Source organism: Spermophilus citellus (genome assembly GCF_964194105.1).
Source record: "Spermophilus citellus genome assembly, chromosome: 9".
In the NCBI taxonomy this organism is placed as follows: domain Eukaryota; kingdom Metazoa; phylum Chordata; class Mammalia; order Rodentia; family Sciuridae; genus Spermophilus; species Spermophilus citellus.
In genome coordinates, this window is record NC_138191.1 from 116,212,176 (window position 1) to 116,234,776 (window position 22,601).

At 40.2% G+C, this 22,601-nt stretch overlaps 1 protein-coding gene across 3 annotated transcripts in view; it reads right to left on the reverse strand.

Moving 5' to 3' along the window:
• HDAC1 (histone deacetylase 1) overlaps positions 1-22,601 on the reverse strand; it is a 35,399-nt gene that overhangs the window by 5,692 nt on the left and 7,106 nt on the right. For 2 of the 3 annotated variants that reach the window (XM_081306913.1, XM_081306914.1), the window contains exons 2-7: positions 21,753-21,865; positions 11,140-11,257; positions 5,820-5,894; positions 2,200-2,338; positions 1,604-1,745; positions 495-587 (exon numbers count right to left, since the gene is read on the reverse strand). In XM_081306913.1, the coding sequence (XP_081163039.1) occupies positions 495-587; positions 1,604-1,745; positions 2,200-2,338; positions 5,820-5,894; positions 11,140-11,257; positions 21,753-21,865 (680 nt within the window). The remainder of the gene's footprint in view (positions 1-494; positions 588-1,603; positions 1,746-2,199; positions 2,339-5,819; positions 5,895-11,139; positions 11,258-21,752; positions 21,866-22,601) is intronic. The other variant, XM_081306915.1, reaches the window with a different exon arrangement.

Genomic DNA, 22,601 nt, shown 5'->3' on the forward strand with positions numbered 1-22,601 from the left:
GCCTGGCCCCAGAATCCTGGATGGGCTTTCCCAGACAAAGCCAGTCTGCAAGGACTGGAGTAAGTCTCTTCTTCAAATATGCAGACATCAATGTAAAGCAACAAGAAACAAAAAATCCAGGAAGCACAGCACCACCAAAAAAAACCCCAATAATTTCCCAGGAGCTGATTCCACAGAAATGGAGATATAAAACAGCACTGACCACATGCTACTGGGTAAGTGCCCACCTCCCTAACCACAGACTGTGAGGGCAAAGATCATGCCTTAGATGTTCTTATGTTCTTGTATCCAGCAGAGGTCCTGACCCACATAAGGCATCAACAGATATTTGGATGATTTCTGTTGCCCTAACTGATCACACTACAATGGGTTGAAATACCTCTCACTTCCCAATTAGCTGTGGGAAGGGAAGCCTGAGATATGGTGGGGTGCTTTGCTACCCTTCCCCTGGACCAATCCCACCTGTACCCAAAGGGGAGGATTAAGTCACTTACCGGCTTGAAAATGGCCTCATAGGACTCGTCATCAATCCCATCTCGGAGTGGGTAGTTAACAGCATAATACTTGCCTTTGCCAGCCCCAATATCCTAATCAAGAGGGACATTAAAGGAAAACTGAAAGATGAAGTTCAGGATGGGGCTGAAAGGCCAAGGAAAAAGTTGACAGTTTTAGGAGAGTCAAGCTGGGCCATTAGGTGGCCAAGACAGAGCAGAGTACCTTGGGTAGTGTCCTTTCCTTCACTGGCAAGCCCAGCTCTCATCTCTGGACATACCACTGAGCCTGCACCAAGCCTGGGAGCTGATTATGGGGCCAGAGATTGAATATCCTACCCCACAGCAAAGAGTTCTGCCTTCAGATTGGGTTAGACTGGCTAGCAGTTGGATCATAGAAATAACACCCACCCCAAGTAACCCTTTCTTTTCCAGTTTTACTGCACACTCCTCTACCCTTGTTCTCTCCTAGATCTCTAGGAAGGTATGTAAGGGCAAAGAGTGGAGAAAAGTTCTTTCAATTAATTTCAGAATAGTAAATGCTCACTTATCCTAATGCTTGCCATAGCAAACTGAATTAGAGCCACTTTTTTACCCAAGGACTACTAGCACAGAAAGTGGCCGATCTCACTGTAGGCGAACAGAAGCAAATAGAACAGTTCTATGAAGGAGCTTCAGCAGGGACATGTCTATTAACTATTCCACATCAGATGCAAAGTTGCACATACTTTTCTGGGTCGAGTCATTCACTTTTTGCCAGATGATCAAAGGAGGAAGGTGATGTTAAAATGTTAAGAACCCTTGAGATGATCCATAAAAGTCCTAATTCCTAGCCTCAAACTTAAGCCTATGGCACAATAGAATAGTGTGATGCAACCCTGTGGCCACGAGGAAAGTACAGTGAGCCAGGAGACCCCAATCCTCCTCTGACCCCTTGTCTCATCATTCCCTTCCTTCAGAAAGGGAGGAAAAGTGACTGTGGCAGGCAGCCCAGATGGGAGTGCAGTGTTTTAAATGGCAGAAGAGGGGGGAATGGTTTTTAGTGGCACAGAAAAGGAGAGTTAGAGCTGTAGCTGAGGGTGAGCTGGTTGGCCCCTAAAGGGAGTTCTCACCCGTAGGTCCCCAGTTCCTGGGAAGTACTCTCCATATTTATGAAAGGACACAGTCATGACCCGGTCTGTGGTATAGAAGGCCTCTTCCACGCCATCGCCATGGTGAATATCAATGTCAATATACAGCACCCTCTGGTGATACCTAGGATCAGAAGTGGGTCAGGGGTCTGGGGGCTCTTTGGGGATGGGACGCGCCAAGGGCGCCAGGTCCCAGCTTACCGGCCTGGCTGCCTCCCTCAGGTATCTCTAAGCACCAGAGACGTGGAAACTGGCTGAAGGAAGGTGGAAGAGCGGCCGGGTGTCTCCAGAGGCCTGACCAATCCGACCAAGTCCGATCTTCCTACTCTATAGCCAGGGTCAACTCCAGCCACACAGGGAAACTCTGGAGGCAGGATCTGAGCAGTGCCTGCCCCTGATCTTGCCGTGAGCTCAGATCAAATCAAGACCCCGTCAAGGAGAGGATGGCCAGAGACACTGAACACATCCTAGCCAGCACACCATAGGAAAAGCAAACTAGGGAGGCAAGCCCAAGGGGAGAGGGAAGTGGGAACCTGGCCTAAGGTGCTCCTCCAAGAGACAAGGCCAGGCAGGCATACTTTAGCAGTTCCAGGATGGCCAAGACGATATCATTGACGTAACAGAAGCCTGATGCCTCGGACTTCTTTGCATGGTGCAGGCCCCCAGCCCAATTCACAGCGATATCCGTCTGCTGCTTATTAAGTTTCACGGCACTTGCTGGGTGTAAGAAGAGAGAACATAAGCTTGTTACTAAGCTGCACTCCCCTTCCCCCAAGAAGCCCGAAGAACCCAGTGAGAGATAGGACTTGCCTATTCAACAGCTGTATTGTACAACTCACAAGGTAGCTCCCTCTCTCCTACCATAATTTCAACAGGGAATAAACAGGACACTGGCTACTCTTTTTTTCTTTTTACTTTGGTACTGGAATTGAACCCAGAGGCACTTTACCCCTGAACCACACCCCCTCCAGACTTTTTTTTTTTTTTTTAATTTGAGACAGAGCCAGGTGCAGTGGTGCATGCCTATAATCCCAGCAGGTTGGGAGGTTGAGGGAGGAGAATCATGAGTTCAAAGTTGGCCTCAGCAATTTAGTAAGACCCTAAGCAACTCAGCAAGACCCTGTCTCTAAATAAAATACAAAAAAGGGTGGGGATATGGCTCAGTGGTTAAGAGCCTCTGAGTTCAAAGCCTGGTACAAAAAAAAAAAGAGAGAGAGAATTTAACTAAGTTGCCAAGTCCAACCCCAAACTTCTGATCCTCCTGCCTCAGCTCCTGAGTCACTGGTATTATAGGATTGCACCAGTTTCCAGTGACACTGGCTACACTTTATAAACTATCTTCCAAACCAAGGATGGTAAATCATTAGTAGGCCTTAGAACTGATTTAGAGGGTCATGACTAGTGTGTGTGTATATATATTTTTGGTACTGGGGATTGAACCCAGAGGTGCTTTATCACTGAGCCTCATCCCCAATCCCTTTTATTTTCTGAGACAGGGTCTCAAGTTCCTTAGGGCTTTGCTAAATTGTTGAGGGTAGCCTGAAACCTGTGATCCTATAATCTCTGGGATTATAGGCATGTGCCATGGCACCCAGCTCTAAATATTCTTAGAGTAGAATAAAAATATAACAGTAAGGGTAACAGTAACTGCTCTTCTGTGAAAACTTTGGCATTAGAGTGAATGAATGCGTGTGTAAATGCACACACACTCATAACTATCCTGGACTGCATGTGTAAAGGTACTTCTTACTGTAGTTCATAGTAAAAAATTTTGGAAAAAAGAGCAAAAATAGTGCTAGTCCAAAGTAGAAATAGATCCAAAATGAAGTGAGAAACACACACCCATGAGTATCTGTGGCAGTGTTGACTTTTGAGCAACAATAAAAGCATAGAACAATCCAAATAATCTAACAAGAAATGACAGAATATATCAAAGTAGTACATAATCATGCAGCCACTGTAGAATACTACAGAAACAGAAATTTTAAAGATTTACTAACGGGCTGGGGATGTGGCTCAAGCGGTAGCGCTCTCGCCTGGCATGCGTGAGGCCTGGGTTCGATCCTCAGCACCACATACAAACAAAGATGTTGTGTCCGCCGAAAACTAAAAAATAAATATTAAAAACTCTCTCTCTCTCTCTCTCTCTCTCCTCTCTCACTCTCTCTTAAAAAAAAAAAAAAGATTTACTAAGTAAAATTACAGACATACAATAGTATATAGCAATATTTTTTGTAAAAAATTTTTGTAAGGGCTGGGGATGTGGCTCAAGCGGTAGCGCGCTCGCCTGGCATGCGTGCGACCCGGGTTCCTCAGCACCACATACCAACAAAGATGTTGTGTCCGCCGAGAACTATTAAAAATTCTCTCTCTCTCTCTCTCTCTCCTCTCTCACTCTCTCTAAAAAAAAAAAATTTTTTTGTAAAAATATTGATGTATAATTTATGTTCAGATATATTCACACAGGAAAAAAGTATGGATAAAAAACACCAAAATGAAAAGTGGTTATCCACAGACAGTGTGAATATGGGTCATTTTTTTTTCTGTGCATATCTTTGTTTTCTGAGGTTATGTTAAGGGAGAGAGGTTGGAAACAATGATCATGGAAAAATAAAGTCATGTACTACATAACATTTGGCTCAACAACAGATCACACATACAACAGTGGTTCCAAAAGATTAGGAATGAGCTGAAACACTACTACCTAAGTGAAGTTGTAGACTTGTGTACCCCACCCCCAATAGTGGGAATCAAACATAGGGGCTCACAGATACTAGGCAAGCACTCTACTGCTGAGCTACACCCCCAGCCCTTTTTTATTTTGACACAGGGTCTCACTAAGTTGCTGTGGCTGGCCTCAAACTTGTAAACCTTCTGTCTTAGCCTCCTGAGTAGCTGAGATTACAGGCATACACTGTCATGCCCAGCAAGCTGTTACCTTCCTAACATTGTAGTACAGCTCATTACTTACATGTCTATGGTGATACTGGTATAAACAAACCCATAGCACTGCCAGGCATATAAAAGTATAGTACATACAATCATGTACAATTTGTAATACTTGATAATAAGTGATCATGTTACTGGTTTATGTATTTACATTCTAGTTATTTTAGAAAGTACTTCTACTTATAATAATAAAAAAAAAGTTCACTGTAAAATGGTATGCTGTGTTAGCAGCAGCCTCATGTTTACTGCATTTCTTGATTACATCATTTCCTCTGGTGCTTGATCTAATCTCACACTGTTTTGTACATCATGACCTAGGAACAATAGGCTATACCGTAGGCATCCTATATAGCTTAGGTATGTAGTAGGCTATATCATTTAGGTTTGTCTAAACACACTCTATAATGTTCATACAAAAAAACTGCCTTAACAACACACTTCTCAGAATGTGTGCCCATCATTAAGCAACACATGATTGTTTGCTAAGAAAGGATTTAGAGTAATCCTACAGGTAACCCAAGCAGAAGTGGGAGACACATGGGGAATATTTATGACCTCTGAAGGTAATTACCATATTCTTCCATAAGACATCGATGATGACACTTCCATTTTTATAACACTTTGCAATTCACAAGTGCTTTCACATATAGTATTGAACAACCCCTTGAGGTCTGCAGGGAATTTCTTTTTTTCTTTTTTAATTCTTTTAGTTGTTGATAGACATTTATTTTATTTATTTATTTTTATGTGGTGCTGAGGATCGAACCCAGTGCCTCACATATGCTAGGCAAGCGCTCTACCACTGAGCCACAATCCCAGCCCGGAATTTCTGTATGTAAGATCTCTTGGTAGGAGAGGACAGGGAAGAACACCTTTTAATATCATGTTGGAAAATAAATGTAGGTTAGGATCAAACCAAAAGGAAAATTTAGAGCTAAAACAAAAACCCAGAGGACCATTCTCCATGGCTACATATCAGCCCTACCAGGATGTTTTTGGTACTGGGGATTGAACCCAGGGTGCTTAACCATAGAGCCGCATCCCCAGCCTTTTTAATTTTTTATTTTGAGACAGGGTCTCACTAAGTGTCTTAGGGCCTCACTAAATTGCTAAAAATGGCTTTGATCCTCCTGCCTCAGCCTCCTGAGTTGCTGAGCTTACAGACATACACCACCAAGCCTAGCCCTACTGGGATTATGGCCTAGAAGAGCCCAGCACAACCCTTGGGGAGGGAATGTATATTCCTTACCGACAGAGCCACCAGTAGACAACTGACAGAACTCAAACAGGCCATCGAATACTGGACAGTCCTCACCAACATTGACTTGAAAGAAATAAGCAAAAGGTTAGTTTCCATAATTTCCTTCAGGTTTTGTTTAGATATTTATAAAATCAAAAGGTCTGTGTTCTAGTCTAGGTTCTATCACTTACTAAGTTGTTTCAATTCTTTGTACTTTAGCCCATTTCCTATAATAAACAATAATGATAACCACCTCAACACAACTATTGAGATAATTAACAGAAATCTTTTTCTTTGCTTTTTAAAATTTTATTTTGAGATGAGGGGGTGGTGTCTCACTATGTTGCCCAGGCTAGCCTCCAAAAGCTGGGCTCAAGTAATCATTCGGTCTCAGCCTACCAAAGAGCTGGGACTATGTCACATGCTCAGCATGAGAAATCTTATATAGAAAAGCATCTAGCAACTTGGAAAACACTAGTTCATTCCTTGAAGAAGAAAAATTTATCTTCTCCCAGTCTTGAGTTTGTTCCTGCGCGTCACTCCAGCTGACCAACAAGGAAGTGAAGAACACAGACCTGCCTACCTATCATTCACTAAGGGCCTACAATGTGCCAGACACTGTTAAATGCTTTAAATGCCTGATACATTTATCCTCACACAATCTTCTGGGGTAGGATTTGGTCCTATCTTCTAAATGGAGAAACAAGCTCAGAGAGATGAACTGCTAACAAATGGTAGAGGCAGTGTTCAAGCCTCAAGCTTTGGTTTGTCTGTTCTAAAAGTCTGTGAAGATATACCCTGGCCTTTTCCCAAGTGCTTTCACATATACAATCTCATTTGATTCTCACAACAACCCTGTGAGCTAGACAAGACAGATATTGACCCCACTGTGCAGAGGAACAAACAAAGAGAAGTTGAGCGACTTGCCCAAGGTTATAAAATCAGGTAGTGGCAGAACCAGAATCAGCATCCAGGTGTCTTGTCTCCCACAGTCCAGTGCTCTTTTTTCACTACACCCACAAGTGAGTAAAATTATTTCAGGCCTACAAGGTAAAAGTACAACCTTGTACATACTGTGGAAACACATGCAAACACTGATGCAAATGAAGTGAAAAAGACAGGAAGGAAAGCACACCTGGAGGTTGTAGACTCCTAGAGCTAGAGAGAAACCCTGGGGCTCCAAGTCTCTCACAAGAAAGGAAACTGCTGAGACATCAATGATATACAGGAAGTTAAAGGAGGAGTGGGCTAGATCCTTATTCTCTTGACCCAGCCTTTTTACTGCACCTGCTGTGATCAACATTGGTTCCCAAAGTAGAGCAAGGAGGAGTCCTGGGATGAGGAGGTTAGGAGGGGCCAGCTTGGATTATGGTAACATCTCAAGACACAGCCAAAGCTCAGCATTTCCAATAACCACAAGAGTTACCAACGCTGGCACTGCCCTAACTTGGAGGGTGCCCAAGTTTGGGTGCTCTGAGAAACAGCGGCTACATAAGGAAGCCAGCAGTGGATAGCTCTTCCTGGCTTCCTGGGTAAATACTGAAAGGCTGTGTCAATAAGAACTTTGGTCCATGCGAGCAGGCTATTTATCCACTGGCACCTGTTTTTCCCCTTTGCAGTGGGTTCTGCCTACTTGGGTTTCCAGTTTTGTTTATATTCTCATTTGGGATGTGAAGTCCTCATAGAAAAGCATGGATGTTTTACATATGGAAAAAAAATATTTCCCTTCAGGGCTCGAATCTAAAACATGGCTCAAACAGCCAGCCCATTTATTCTTAGCTCACTGGGTTAAAGGTGGAAAGGAGGGAAGTGGGAGAGCAGACTGTCACTTGAGCTATTTCTGTAGGATTTCCCTCTATCCACTATAAACACTTTTCTCATTCTTAAGTTAGCTTTATACCAAAGAAAGATAGTTAATGAAGGCATATGCTTTTTAAGAGATGCATGGATTAAACATTGACTTTCAAATAGAGTTTATACCTTGATGATGATGGTCATAGAATGGGGCCAGTGGAAGAGAAAGGGTATGTGAATGAGAGGGACCCAGGAGACTTCAATCCATCAATCATATTTTCTTAAGCTGACCACTGAGTACCTGGATGTTCATTATTATTTTTTTTTCTACCAACATGTATGTGACCAAGTGCCCTAGCTGCTATTTGGGTATAACAGAAAGGTATAGGTAAGAAGAAACCACAACTTTATTTTGAGCAGGGGGAATAACAATACAGCACTTAACAGCTATATTCTAGTCTGAATCTTGCTCTATTCATGAATTTTTATGTGTTTTATATGTCCAAAATATTTTATATGCATAACATTTAGAAGTACAATCAGTCATCCTTCCATCTCTAGGGGGATTGGTTTCAGGATCCTCCTCAAATACCAAAATCTGTTGGATAGTCAAGTTCATATAAAAAAGCATCATATAATCATATAAAATCATATAAAAAGGCATCACGAATAATCTATGCAGGTCCTCCCATATACTTTTTTTCTTTTTTTTGAAACAGTATCTTGCTAAAATTGCCAAAGCTGAACTCGAACTCCTGGACTCAAGCAACCGTTTGCCTTGCCTTCCAAATAGATGGGGCTACAGGTATGTACTATATCCAGCTCCTCCCATATACTTTATTTTATTTAATTTTGTGGGGGACATGCTGGGGATTAAACTCAAGGGCTCTCAACCACTGAGCCACATCCCCAGCCCTACTTTGTATTTTATTTAGACACAGGGTCTCACTGAGTTGCTTACACCTCACCATTGCTGAGGCTAACTTTGAACCTGTAACCCTCCTGTTTCAGCCTCCAGAGCCCCTGGGATTACAGGTATGAGCCACCACACCCAGCTCCTCCCAAATACTTTAAATAATCTTTAGATTAGGAAATGAAAAGAACAAAGTTTGTGCATGTTTAATATAAAATTTTTTTTTTTTAATCTACAATTGGCCGAATCCACTGATGCAGAACCCAGGGATATGGAGGGCTGACCGTACTCCAGAATGTGCAATGTTCCATTCTCTTGTCTACTAACACTTTGCTATGTAACTCTTAGACAAATCATTTCAACTCCCTGGGTCTCAGTTTATGTCCATAGAACGAACAAGAATGTCATACAATATTTTATCTCCACAAATCCCTTCTATCATGTTTTCACTATGAGCCCCATGTTCTAATTATCTGCTCCAAAACTTGCACTGATTCGTGTTTTCATTTTTACTAATATTAGGTCAGAACTTGTGATCAAGGCTTTCAAAATCTCAAAGTGACTATAGTTTATAACATTCCAGCCAAGAGTAAAGAAAACAGTCTTATTTGGTCTTACCAAAGGAGTCAATACTGTGAGACATGGGGGAGGAAATTAGAAATAAATAAATATTAATATTAAATAGATTAGGTATTAATGAATGTTTTTAAACATAGCTCTTATATTTCTATTACTGTCTTGATTATAAAGCACTGTGCTGAGTGACAGCAAGTCTTTGCCTATTTTGATCCTCTAAAAATGCTATAAATCAAGTCAGTAAGGTATCCTGAAGTACTCAGACCTTCCTACCACTTATCCTTTGCACTTCTATTTCCAATGAAAGAAAAATCCCAGACCTAACTTTTTTTACTTTTTTGAGATGGGGTTTATGCTGCCCAGGCTGGCCTCATCCTCCTCCTGCCTCCACCTTACAAATAGCTGGAATTACAAGCACATGCCATTGCACCCAGTCCAGACCTAATTTTTGTGAGGGGGAGGGAGTAGTTCTAGAGGTTGAACCAAGGAGTGCTCTATCATTGAGCTATACCCCCAGCCCTTCTTTATTTTGAAACAGGTCTTGGTACATTACCCAGGATGGCCTCGAACTTGTAATCCTCCTGCCTCAGCTTCCTGACTCACTGGGATTACTGGCATGCACCACTGTACCTGGCTATTGTATTCCTCTTAAAGAGGAAAATAACACTTTTAGGGAGACTAGGAGACTTACTTAAAAACACATAGCTAAGTGGGAGAACAAGCATTCAAAATAAGCATGAAAAGTTCATTTTCTTGCTTCAATACCAATCTGCTTCTCCAATGAGAATCTATTCTGCTGATCCTCGCCCTAAAGAGTCCAGCAAAGGAATTTTCTCACCATGAAAGCAAAACACCTCAAAAATCTGAGTGGAAGTGACTTGTCTGGTCAGTTAAGAGCCAGACCTGGGCCCTATATCTATTGTCCACTTCTCAGCTCAGGGCTTTTCTCATTACAATTATAGGAGGCAAAAGGTTCTGGGTTGTGGTTAGCAAAGAAATTTAATACTTCAAGAAAGGTCATTGTAGTTCTGTCATTGTTACCACTGTGCAGTTATTATAAATAATAAGTAACATTCTTCTTTTCAATCAGGCTACCTTGTCACCAGTATTAATAATCAAGTACCACAGATTTCCTGATATCACAATACAAACTGTCATAAATTAATCAAAATTTCTGGACAATACTGTTATAGTATATTGTGTGAGGCCTTAGGTGCTAAAAAGATAATTTCTAAAATATCTCAAGGGAGAGTTTGGGTATTTAGCTCAGTGGTAGAGCACTTGCTTAGCATGTGCAAAGCCCTGGGTTCAATCCCTGGTACTGCAAAACAACAACAAAAACTAAATATAAATAAATAATTAATTTTTTAAAAGCAAATAAATAAATAACACAAGGGAGACGTCAAATGTGACAGTTTAGTCCTAAACTCAACAATTCTCCCCCCACAGCTAAAGTAATCCCCACAATTCCTCCAAACAGGACTTGAAACTCCCAAACAGGTCCAAACCTGTTTCTGAGATGGGACCTGTTCTGGAGTTTCAAGTCCCAGAGCATAGGGTAGAATCACCTCATCTCCAAGATCACGTCATCTAGAGTCTATCCTGAGTGGTCCCTAAATTCTGAATTAATACTCACAAAGTCAGAGCATTTACAGGCCGATGGAAATCAGAGATCACATGGTTCAGTTCATTTCACAAAAGAAAAATCTGAGGGGAAGTGACTTGTTCGGACAGTTAAAGAGTTAGACCTGGGCCCTATGTCTATTGTCCACTTCCCAGCTCTTTGCTTTTTCCCATTACAATTATAGTACTCTTGGGACAGAGTGTTATAAACCTAATTGGAAAAAAATCCAACATCTATTATTTATAATTAGGAAATAAGGAAAACCAGACCTGAGAAAAAAGAAGTACTTGGGGACCCTTGAGGGGTAAGGGAAGTCAGACGTCAGTGGAATGGGAAGTGCAAGGAAGGTAGGGCAGGCCTCTCTAATGGAAAGTGAGATCTGACTGGGGGCCCGAGAATGGGAAGGAACAGAATGGACTTACATCTCTGCATCTGCTTGCTATACTCAGACATGTTATCTGGACGAATGGAGCGCAAGAATTTGATGTAGTCATCACTGTGGTACTTGGTCATCTCCTCAGCATTGGCTTTGTGAGGGCGCTAGAGGGCAGAAGGGAGAGAGGGCAAATTATTCTTTATTTACCCCCAACAAAACTGTTATTTACTTTTCAGATTTTTTTTTTTCTTTTTTTGACCATTTCCAGGCTTCACTCTAGTTGAACACCTATATTTTTGCCCAGCACTGAGCTAGGTGCTGGACAAAAAGAAATAACTGATTAGACTCAGACCTCAAGAAACCTACAATCTAATTAGGCAAACAAGATTATCAAAGACCAGGACTGCAGCTCAAGTTCTGTTTCTTAGGCAAATTACTATCTCAGAAGCCACAATTTCTCATTTACTAAGTAGGGACAACAACTACCTCACAGGGAAGTTATGAGAATCCGATGAGATCATTAAATCTCTTTGTAAACTATAAAGTGCTTTATAAATTCATACTTCTTTTTTTTTGTTGTTGTTTTTTTGGTGCTGGGGATTGAACCCAGGGCAGTGAGCATGTAAGGCAGGCACTCTACCAACTGAGCTATATCCCCAGTCCTCCCAGTACTTCTTACTATTAGATATAACAATATATAATTATGGTCCAAGTGGTTCCAAAAACTTAAGAAAAAGGGATGACTAAGGACAATTGAAATGGATGAGCAATCCTTTATAAATCATCACACCAAAAATTCTGATCACGGGCTGGGGATGTGGCTCAAGCAGTAGTGCGCTCGCCTGGCATACGCAGGGCGCTGGGTTCGATCCTCAGCACCACATAAAAATAAAGATTTTGTGTCCACCAAAAACTAAAAATAAAAAATAAAAAAAAATTCTGATCACATCCACCCAAAACTTCTTTGACATGATAATTTCCTGGTCATCCTAACATTCTGATTCCTCCTTCCCAACACTCTCTTTTCTTCTTCCCATCACTTAAAGATTATTAAAAACATCCACAGGGAAAGTAGTAAGAATTGGCTCTAAATATCAAGTTGTTTGTCCTACACTAACTCCTTTATTCTCCTTGACAAATGCGACCCTAACTCTAACTCCATCTTAGTCTGTATTCTGTGCTCTGGATTCAAAATTCCAATAGATTCCCAGTGAGCTCCACACAGGCCTTTAAATTCAACTGGACTCAACAATTTGTGACTGACGATGTAGAAGCACTCAAATTCAACTTTCCAGAACTTTTACTATTTCTGTTAATAAATCCAATATACACTCAGACTGAAAACTTAAGTATCATTTTAAACTCTGCCCTTTTTTGCTTTATTATCGCAAACTAATGCCAGTCCCTCTCACTATACTTCCATAATCTTTTAATAGTTCTTATTTTGGGAGGAGGGCCCTGCACTTGCTAAACATGTACTCTATTACTGAGCCACTCTCCCAACCCCAATACTTGTATAATCTTGACTGCATCCACCACCCCTATTTCTTCTATCGCTCTTTCCCAGATGTCCTGTTCTCACCACCATTCACCCAGTTGCTTAAGACAGAAGCCAGAGTATCACCTTTAATTCCTCTCTTTCCTCAACCACTACATTAGACTTCGCTTAAACTACACCAATATATGTCAAGTCTGTCCACTTCCATCCTCAGGCCATCACCTTTTGGGCTTGGCTTGGATTCTGGCAGCAATCTCCCACCTGGTATTGGACCCAACTGCCAGATTCTTTTATTTTTAAGTACTAGGGATTAAACCCAAGGGCACTTTACCATTGAGCTACATCCCTAGCCCTTTTTATTTTTAATCTTGACTTAGGGTCTTACTAAGTTGCTAAGGTTGCCTCAAACTTGCTATCTTCCTGCCTCAGCTGGAATTAAAGGTATGCGTTATCACCCCAACAACCACCAGATTTTTTTCAAGTCAAACTTTATTTTTTATAAAGGTTGCCCACTAACAAAAGTTATTAAAAATATTTTGTGGGAGTTGTGCTAATTCCAGTGATGAGGAGGTTGAGGCAGAAGAATCCCAAGTTTGATACCAGCCTCTGCCATGTAAAATTAAGATTTTTAAAAAAGGATTTAGGGATGTGGCTTGGTAGTAGAGTGTCCCTGGTTTTAATCCAAGTACTACGGGCAGGAAAAAAAAAAATTGTGGGTTAAACAAAACATGTTTGAGGGACTGAATTTATCTTGTGCTGTACCAATCTGCCAAGCACTGTTTCATTTGCAATTCCCCAAGGGGAATATCTTGCACCTTTAGGCCTCTGCACATGCTATGACCTAAAATAGAACACTGTTGTCTTCACACCTTCTATTCAACCTTTAGGTTGCAACCAAAAAGTCAATTCCCCCACAATGCTAACCTTGACCTACAGAGTCTCATTTAAGAAACTCTTTGAAGTGCTCCTCTGAGAATCCGGTACTTCCTTTATCACACTCATCAAACCATAGAAATGGCATGTGTGCTTGATCTACTCTGGGAGAACAGGAGCAGGTCAAACTTTATTCTAAGCAATATGCATGGTCCCTGGTGTATAACTCAATAAATATCTGTTGACCTAATAAATTAATTCACTTGGATTATTTCTGGCATCCTTAATGGTCCCATTTTATTTATTTATTTATTTATTTATTTTTAAAGAGAGAGTGAGAGAGGAGAGAGAGAGAGAGAGAATTTTTAATATTTATTTTTTAGTTCTCCGCGGACACAACATCTTTGTTTGTATGTGGTGCTGAGGATCGAACCTGGGCCGCACGCATGCCAGGCGAGCGCGCTACCACTTGAGCCACATCCCCAGCCCCAATGGTCCCATTTATATTGAACCTCATCCTCTTCCATCTTGCATGTTAGTATCACAAAAATCTTAAAAGTCAATCCCCTGTCCTTAATCATTACAAAAGATTCTAAACTCTTTGACATGGCAATTAGGGAATTTCACAAAGTTCCTTTCCTAGCCTAATTTCCTCTGCCTTCTTGATAAATACTATACTTCAAACAAACAGCTTTTCCTCCACGACACCAGCACAGCTTCCCACCACAGGATCAGTGTTTGTATTCTTTCTATTGAAAACTCATCCTTTATTCCAAAGCTCTGAGGACACAGCCCATCTCAAATGCCTCTCTCACAAATAAAAACAAATCTAGAAACCTATCTTCACCCCAGGCCTCAAAGTTCCAGAAGAGATGACATTACAGTCAAAGAAAAAAAAATCATAAAATAGGCAGCCTGGGTGACACAGAGTTGTAATCTCAGCTCCTTGAGAGGCTGAGAGGCAGGAGGATTTCAAAGCCAAAGTCAGCCTGGGCAATTTAGTGACAGTTTGCCTCAAAATAAAAAGGGGACATTTTTTCAGACATTTTTTTTCAGTGGTAAGGTGCCCTGGGTTCAATCCCTGATATAAATAAATAAATAAGGCTTGAAATCAATTCTAGATGTTAGTAAAGACCAATATGTGAAAAGTAAGTAAGCCTTTAAAAGGTAGGTATCATAGAAACTGTAATAATACAGCATTTGCACAGTATGTGCAAGTCCTAGGTTTGATCCCCAGTACTGAAACAAGAAAAAAAGAGAGAAAGAAAACAGGAAAAAAAAAAAAAAACTACCAAAATTAAATTTAAAAGTAAATAAATAAAAAGTAACAGGGCCATATGCAGAGCTATACGCCCATAATCCCAGCTACTTGAGAGGCTAAGACAGGAAAATTGCAAGTTCCAGGCCAGCCTGGGCACCTCAGGGAGACCCTATGTCAAAATAAAATTTAAAAGTATGGGGATACGACTCATTGGTAAGAGTACCCTGTGTTCAATCCTCAGTAACACAAAGAATAAAAATAAAATTTAAAATATTCTAGATGTTGTAAACACCTATATGAAAGGCAATTAACCTTACCTATCCTAGCATGTGTGAGGCCCTGGGTCACCACATAATATAGAATAAAATATCAATAATATAGAAGAACCTTAAAAGTTGAAAAGAATTTTTTCGGACATAAAAGACTTATAATGGAAAAATAAGATTACATTAAAACTAGGAACTTTTGCTCATTAAAGTGAAAAGACAAAGGGCTGGGATAGAGCTCAGTTGGAAGAGTGCTTGCCTCACATGCACAAGGCCCTGGGTTCAATCCCCAGCACCACACACACACACACACACACACACACACACACACACACACAGTGAAAAGACAAAAACAAGATAGAAGATATTTATAGTAACAGCCAATATACTAACAGTGGATTATATAAACCAGAAAATATAAAGAATACTATATATTGCTAAGAAGAAAACAAACATCCCAAGAGAAAAATGATGAAAACAATTAAAAAACCTTTCTTTATAGTAGAGTAGTTGCTCAGTGTCACTGGTCATGAGCAAAATGCTTATCAAAATCACAAAAATTGTTTTATACCTGCTTAAATGGGAACGTTCTAAAAATCTAATTCAAGTATGGGAGGGGATATGACTTAAATATCTCTTATACATTACTGTGGAAGTATAAATCCATCCAACCACACTGGAAAGCAACTTAGTATTTTATATTCAAAACCTATAATCCAATAATTCTGTTCATAAACATATAGCCAAAGAAATTATTGCACATATATACCAGAAGACATGTACAAGAATGTTCACAGTGATACTGTTTCTTTTTTTAAAAAATAACTTTATTTTATTTGTTTATTCTTTATTTTTTTAAATATGGTGCTGAGGCTCAAACCCAGGGCCTCACATATGCTAGGCAAGCACTCCACCACTGACCCACAATCCCAGCCCTGACAGTGGTACTGTTTCTAACAATAAAAAATTAGATACAAACTAAGACTGTAGGGGCTGGGGATGTGGCTCAAGCGGTAGCGCGCTCGCCTGGCGTGCGTGCGGCCCAGGTTCGATCCTCAGCACCACATACCAACAAAGATGTTGTGTCCGCCAAGAACTAAGAAAAAATAAATAAATACTAAAAAATTCTCTCTCTCTCTCTGTCCCCTTCTCTCTCACTCTCTCTTAAAAAAAAAAAAAAAAGACTGTAGGAGAATGAATAAATTATAGTATACTGACATGATAGAATATTATTCAGCAAAGAAAAACTCTAGCTACTCTAGTAACAAAATGGATAGATTTTACCTATATATTATATGAGAAAACCAACCCCAGGAGGCTATACACAGATACCTTTTTTGTGAAGTTCAAAAACAAATAAATGAATACTATATATTTCTTAGGTGCATACACACACATGGGCACACTAAAGTTTTTAAAAAGCAGGAGAATGATAAAATTCAAAACACTGATTAGGGGGCTGGGTTATGGATTAGTGGTACAGTGCTTGCCTGGCATGTGTGAGGCACTGGGTTTGATCCTCAGCACCACATAAAAATAAATAAAATAAAGGTGCATCAACAACTTAAAAAAAAAATCTTAAAGAAAAAACACTGATTAGATTACAGGAATATGAATGTTTGTTGTATTATTAAAAATTTTAAGTAAATAAATAACAAGATAATTTTTTTGGAAAAAGAATGCCAAGCACTTGCTATGTACCCCAGAGTGTAGAATATTTGCCTTGCTCTAGGTTCAATCCCCAGAAACATAAAAAAAAAAAAAAAAAAAAAAAAAGCTCAAAATAGGGCTCAGTGGTGTGCACCTATAATCCAGCTACTTGGGAGGCTGGGGCAAGAGGATAACATGTTCAAGGCCACCTAGGCAACACAATAAGAGTCTGTCTTAACAACAACAACAAAAAACGGGCAGAACTGGAGTTGTGGCTCTGTGATAGAGCACTTCCTTAGCATGTGTGAGGCACTGGGTTCAATCCTTAGCACAACATATAAATAAATTAAATAAAGATACTGTGGGGCTGGGGTTGTGGCTCAGTGGCAGAGTGCTCGCCTAGCACATGCGAGGCCCTGGATTGCATCCTCAGCACCATATAAAAATAAAGAAATAAATAAACAAAGGTATTATGTCCATATACAACTAAAAAAATTTAAAAAATAAAAAAAAAAAGATATTGTGTCCATCACTAATATATATTAAAAAAAATAAAAAAGACAACTGGGCATGGACCAATGATGCTGATGAGCCAAGGATCATAATTAACCAAATTCTGTGTATTTGTGGTCTAATTAAAAAAAAAAAAAGACAACCAGTAGGGCATAGTGGCACATGCCTGTAATCCCAGTGACTCAGGAGGCTGAGGCAGGAGGATCATAAGTTCAAGGCCAGCCTCAGGAACTTAGTGAGGCCTTAAGCAACTTAGGGAGACACTGTCTCAAAAACAAAAGTAAAAAGCGCTGGGGATGTGGCTAAGCAGTAAAGCATGCCAGGGTTAAATTCCTGGTATTAAAAAAAAAAAAAAAAAAAAGAGAGAGAGAGAACCAAATAGAAAAATGAAAGAAAGGTTTGAACAGGTATTTCAAAGGGAAATGAATTAAAACAACAGAAAGATAGCATTTGACATCTACCTAAATTGGGCAAGAAAAATGGAATCTATCAAAATCAAGTATATAGGCAGGGACTTAGAGCAGCTGTAATTGTATGCTGTGGGCAACTGGAGATCATTTTGGCTTTATCTTATACCGGTGAGCATGTACATACACCCTAACCCAGCAATTCCACTCCTTGTTGTATCCCCTAGTGAAACTCTAGTATAAGTGCTCTAAGAGATGTTCAGAATGTTCACAATATCAGTATTTATAAAAGTAAAAAACCAGAAACAAATCAAATGCTCACTAGTAATAAAACAAATTATAATACATTATTTCAACAGAATACAGTAAAATCAAATATAGCTACATGCATCAACATGAATGACTCAAGAACTTGTTGAGCAAAAGAGCAAGTCATATAATTCCTATACAGTATGGCACTGGACACAGTGGCATACACCTACAACTCCAGCTTCTCAGAAGAATAAGGCAGAAGGATCACCAAGCTAAAGACCAACAGAGCAACTTAGCAAGACCTCTCTCAAAATAAAAAAATGAAAAGAGCTGGGGATGTAGCTCAGTCGTACAACACTTGCCTAGCATACAAGAGGTCATACATAGGTATTATGTGGCTCCATTCATATAACAAATGTGTATAACTAAAATATGCACTGTTTAAGAACACATATTGATAATATTATAAAGAAAAGGAAGGAAATAATATCCCCAAATTCAGGACAGAACAAACTGTGAGAGAAAAAAGATCAGTAAAGGGCACACAAAGGGTTTCAGCAATAGGAGAAATGTTCTTTTTCTTATGGTAGGTGGTATTAACTGTGATTCTTTATACTTTACATATGTTTCACAAAAATTCTTTAATAATAACTAAACATTTAATGATAAAATTTTTTGTAGGGGATGGGTACTAGAGATAAAACACAAGGGCTTTCATCACTGAACTACATCCCAAACCTTTTATTTTTTATTTTGGGACAGGGTCTCACTAATTTGCCCAGGCTGGCCTCAAATTTTTGATCTTCCTGTCTCAGCTTCCCAAGTCACTGGAATTATAGGCATGTGTCACCATGCTCAGCTGAAAACATTTTTTAAAAAAAGAACCAGGAAGTGGGGCATGGTGCTACACGCCTTTAATTCCAGCAACTCAGGAGGCTGGGGCAAGAAGATTGCAGGTTCAAGGCAGCTTCAGCAATTTAGTGAGGCCCTAAGCAACTTAGTAAAACCTTGTTTCAAAAGAGAAAATAAAAAGGTCTGGGGATGTAACTCAGTGGTAAAGTGCCCCTGGGTTCAGTCTCCAGTACCAAAATAAAAAACAAAAATAAATAAATATAAATAAACAAACTTAAAAAATAAAAAAGAACAAGGGATAATGGGGATGTAGCTCAATTGGTAATGTTTGCCTAGCATGTGGGAAGCCCAGCATCACTCACACACACACACACACACACACTTAGAACAGAGGGCAGGGGTTGGGGATTTAGCTCAGTGGCAGAGCACTTGCCTAGCACATGCAAGGTCCTAGGTTTGGTCCTCAGCCTCAGCCCTGGGTGGGGACACAGAGGGCAACAAATAAGAAACCTGAAAATACTCAAAATTAGCATTCCAACACAAGAAAAAAAAAAAACTTGATTATGTAAACAGGAAGGTAACTGATAAGGATGGAGATCCCAGGAGAAATTAATTACATGTGTGGAGACAGGATAAAGGAAGGCACCAGAAAGAGTAAAATTATATGAAAAAGACTCATGACTCCTTCAGGTACAGAAGTACTTCATCCATTTCTTTTTTTGGGGGGTGGGGCGGGGGCGGCAGACTGGGGATTGAACCCAAGAGCACTTCACCACTGAGTTACATCCCCAGTCCTTTTTTATTTTTTATTTTGAGACAGGGTCTTGTTAAGTTGCTGAGGGGCTCACTAAATTACTGAGGCTGGTCTTGAACTTGTGATCCTCCCGCCTCAGCCTCTAAATTGCTGGGATTACAGGTGTACACATCACAGTGCTAGCTACTATAGCAACTTCTATGGGAAATCTAAGGAGCTTCTTTCAGGAATGATGCCCAAAAGCCATCAATCTCAGGACAGATACTAAAATGGATACCTGTGCTTTGAGAAAGGGATGCAAAGGTCACATTGCAGAGAAAGGACAGAAGGGATAGAGAAAATCGAAGATTCACACTCAATGAAGCAACACCAGAGGAGGAAAAAGGTCATATTAAGTAGAACAAGGTCTAGAGATTTGAGGAGAGATTATACTGGGGTTTTGTTTTATGAGTTAACAATAAGAACACCACACAGATGAAGTCATCGCCAGTAAAGTATTAACTCCAATGGCAGTCATTCTTGGTTGCCTTCCCAAAAGCCAATCCCAATTTGGCTGGGTGTTGATAAACCCAGTCATAGAGATCAAATCATAATCAGTCTAAGCCAGTTCTAGTAATCCTATACATTTACACTGGTGATGGTCTGAAGTTGGCAAATAACCCAAAAAATTTAAGGGGAAGTCTACTGGGAAACTTCTGGGAAGGGTTTTCTTTAGCAAAAAAGGACAGGATATCCCTGAAAACTTCTATGCTTTTCACTCCCAGCTGCCCTTCAAGCTTAAGAAAGATCACTGGTCCCAAGGCCTACTGACTCCTCTATTTTCCTCCTTGCTTCTCTAGGTGCCTCTGTTGGCTCCAGAGCTATGACAAGGCCCTCTGGGACAGAAGACTCATCTCCTTCCAGTCTCTGGAATGCTAAGAAGGATGCTGCTGTTGCTAGGTTACTCGAGCTATTGGCACAGATTTTTACAACACATTCTTATTCCATAAGGCAACATGGGCCCCCAGACCCTCTTTATTTTATCATTTGAACTCTTGCAACAGTTTCCTAAATGGCCTCACTGCTTCTAAAAGGCATGCATGTTCCTGTTATTTTAAAACACTTTACTTGTTCCTATTTGCCTCTAGAAGAGGTTAAACTGGGAACTGTTTAATTTGATCCACAAATGTACTGATGTTTTGTCACACACATGTTAAAAAACAAAAACCTTCATTCACCATTTTAAATCTGGCAGATTTTATGAGCAAGATTTTTAGATTCTCTTTAAAAACTGGAAAATCAAGCAAAAAATAGCTGAAGAAGAAGTCTCGAAGTTGGTAAGACTCTACACTCTGTGGCAACTAGAGATCTGGCATCTAGTTCTACATAGTCTTAATCTTTTCTTTTGAGCCAGGCTCAGTAACCTATGCTTGTAACTCCAGCAACTTGGGACACTGAGGTAGGATTGCAAGTTGGATGCCAACCTGCACAACTTAGTGAGACCCTGTCTCAAAATAAAATATAAAGGACTCAGTAAAGCTCAGTAGTAGAATGCTCCTGAGTTCATTCCCCAGTACAACAAAAACAAAGTAAAACAACAACAAAGCATCGAATTTTTTTGGCCCTGACCCACCAGAGTTTCTTAGTACAGCCCATCCAACCCTTGTTGACCTCTCCAGCTCTATCTCCCATTACTCACACCATGAACTCACACTGGGTACCTGCTTACTGACCTATTTATATTTTCCCTAAACGTTGTATTTTCCTTACTTTTGCCTCTTTGCCTTTATTTTTCCCTTGGCCAGAAATGTTGGTCCCTTCTAAGCTAAACTTTATAAATAAATCGTTAAAACCCTGCATAGGCCGGGTGAAGTGGCCCATGGCTTGGGATGCTGAGACAAGAGGTGGGATGTTGAGACAAGAGGATCGCAAGTTCAAGGTCAGCCCCCCCCTCCAAAAAAAAGGACTAGGGATGAAGCTCAGTGGTAAAGCATCCCTGGGTTCAATCCCCAGTGCCAAAAAGATAGACAGACAAAAAATAAAATAAAACCCTGTTTAGATATCACCTCTAGGAAACATTCCATGGCTCCCTTCTTCCTTCATTCCCCATTATTTCTGCATCTTCTATGTTCTTTAACTGTGGTACATACACAGTTTATTTGTTTACATGTAGATCTCAGAACTGGAGAAAATATCTCAAAAACCAGAATTTCTATCATGTACAATACCTGCTACATAATAGTTACTCAACACGTTTATTAACAAATGAATGAGTAGTTGAGAAAATGAGATAATCAATGACATATGGGAATCAGAGCCAAGGTTAGACAGGGATAGTGCTCCCAGGAACTCACATAAATTTCCATTTTTCGGTAGAGACCATAGTTGAGTAGCAAATTGTGAGTCATGCGGATTCGGTGAGGCTTCATTGGGTGGCCTTGTCCATAATAGTAATTTCCAACATCCCCTGAAGAAGAGTGACAACTTCAGTAAAACACACACACACACTCCCAGGAGGAAAAGCCAGGAATTTTTACAGCAAACTCTCAAACTCTCTTTCTGGTTCATTTCTAGTTTCCAAGATTCTCTGCCACCTTGAGGAAGGGGAATTCCAAAAGAAACAAAACAAAAAGCAGGGGACCCTGGTAAGGTCAGCACTTAAAGATGAATCTAGCCCGCTTTCTTCTTCTGGAACCCATTAGCACTAGAGTTCATTCTAAAGCTACTGGGGAACAGCAGCCAGTGCGGCAACTCACTTCACAACTCTAAGGAATTCCCTCCTATAACAGAAAATTAACCAATGCACCTCTTATATTGTGACACTTTATAGTGTCAAAGCACATTCATTTTACTTTCTCACTAGATTCTTATAAGTTGGATGTGGAGTATCCTTCCTGCTTTATAGATAAAACCCTTATTGCCTTCTAATTGGTCCCTCTACGTTCCGTCCAAACTATCTAACTCTATTTTCGTCCAGACCATCTACTACACTGTCACCAGAGTTATCTTCCTAATCCAAAGTTCTAATAACACCACTCTCATACTCAAAATCCTTAATGGCTCCCCATCCCCTACAGGATAAAAAGTAAAGCCAGGGATAATGGCACATGCCTATGATCCCAGCTACTTGGGAGGCAGGAGGATCATGATAGGCCAGCCTAGACAACTTAGTGAGACCCTGCCTCAAAATGAAAAGGACTAAG